This window comes from Numida meleagris, chromosome 21 (assembly GCF_002078875.1).
Source record: "Numida meleagris isolate 19003 breed g44 Domestic line chromosome 21, NumMel1.0, whole genome shotgun sequence".
NCBI lineage: Eukaryota > Metazoa > Chordata > Aves > Galliformes > Numididae > Numida > Numida meleagris.
The window spans coordinates 3,370,884-3,372,475 of NC_034429.1; the positions used below are offsets into that span (position 1 = coordinate 3,370,884).

The 1,592-nt window shown below is 66.1% G+C and overlaps 1 protein-coding gene across 1 annotated transcript in view; it reads right to left on the bottom strand.

Annotated features, from left to right (window-relative positions):
- The window catches only part of MAT2A (methionine adenosyltransferase 2A), a gene marked incomplete at its 3' end in the record, with an annotated part of 3,833 nt that continues 2,253 nt past the window's right edge, over window positions 13–1,592 (bottom strand). The window contains 5 exon segments of the mRNA XM_021374722.1: window positions 13–146; window positions 227–409; window positions 497–715; window positions 1,254–1,397; window positions 1,482–1,592. Coding sequence (XP_021230397.1) covers window positions 13–146; window positions 227–409; window positions 497–715; window positions 1,254–1,397; window positions 1,482–1,592 — 791 coding nt within the window.

Sequence of the window (1,592 nt, forward strand, 5' to 3'; positions counted from 1 at the left end):
CGCCCCCGGTACCTGACGATGACCCCCGGGCGCAGGTCGAAGTTCTTCTTGACGATGTCCAGCAGCTCCCGCTCGCTCTTCTGCGACGTGCCGTAGTGGAAGATGGAGATGGAGAGCGGGTGGGAGACGCCGATGGCGTAGGAGACCTGGAGGGGGGAGGGGGGTGGATGAGAAGCAAGGAATGGGTGGCAGAAATGGGGGTTGGGGGGGGGGGAACGACACCCACCTGCACCAGCACGCGGCGGCACAGCCCGGCCTTGATCAGCGACTTGGCGACCCAGCGCGCGGCGTAGGCGGCCGAGCGATCCACCTTGGTGTAGTCCTTCCCGGAGAAGGCCCCGCCGCCGTGCGCCCCCCAGCCCCCGTACGTGTCCACGATGATCTTGCGGCCCGTCAGGCCGGCGTCCCCCTGCCAGGAGGGGCGGCACCGTCAGCGCCGTGCCCCCGCCGTGCCCCCCACCGCCCCCCAAGCACCGACCCGGGGCCGCCGCCCGACCTGGGGGCCGCCGATGACGAAGCGGCCGCTGGGCTGCAGGTGGTAGATGGTGTCGTCGTCCAGGTACTTGGCGGGCACCACGGCCTTGATCACCTTCTCCTTCAGCGCGTCGCGCATCTCGTCCACGCACACCTCCTCGTCGTGCTGCACCGAGATGACGATGGTGTGCACGCGGATGGGGATGACGGCGCCGCGGTCCTGCATGTACTGCACCGTCACCTGCGGGGGAGCGGCGGCGGTCAGGGCACGGGGAGGACCCCGATGGGCAGCGCCATGGGGAACCCGGCAGCGACACCCAGGGACACAACAAATGTCACCAAGGGACACCACAGTGACCACAAGGGACCAGCAACATCAAGGAAGGACCCAAGAGTGTCACCAAGGAACCCAACCGTGGCACTGAGAGACCCCAAGGACCCAGCAATGTCACCGAGGGACTCAGCAAATGACACCGAGGAACAACAGTGTCACTGAGGGACCCAACAGTGACACCAAGGGACCCAGTGAATGACTCCAAGGGACCCAACAGTGACACTGAGGGACCTGGCAAATGTCACTGAGGGACCCAGCAAATGACATCGAGAGATCCAGCAGTGACACTGAGCGACCCCAAAGGACCCAGCAGTGCCACCAAAGGACTTGGCAAATGACACCAAGAAACGACAGGACCCAACAGTGACACCGAGGGACCCAGCAACGACACCGAGGGACCAAAAACGTCCCCAGGGGACCCAGCAGCGACACCGAGGGAGCCAACCTGCGTCTTGGAGTCGGGGCGCAGCCAGGGCAGGGTCCCGTTGCGGCGCAGCTCGGCCAGCTTGGCGTTCAGCTTGTGCGCCAGCACGATGGTCAGCGGCATGCACTCCTCGGTCTCGTCCGTGGCGTAACCGAACATCAGCCCCTGCGAGACGGGAAGGCGGCAGCTCCAGCTCCAGCTCCAGCTCCAGCTCAGTGTCACCGCAGCGGGACACGGCCCCGCACCCACCTGGTCCCCGGCGCCGATGTCCTCCTCGCTGCGGTCCAGGTGCACGCCCTGCGCGATGTCCGGGGACTGCTGCTCCAGAGCCACCAGCACGTTGCACGTCTTGTAGTCAAA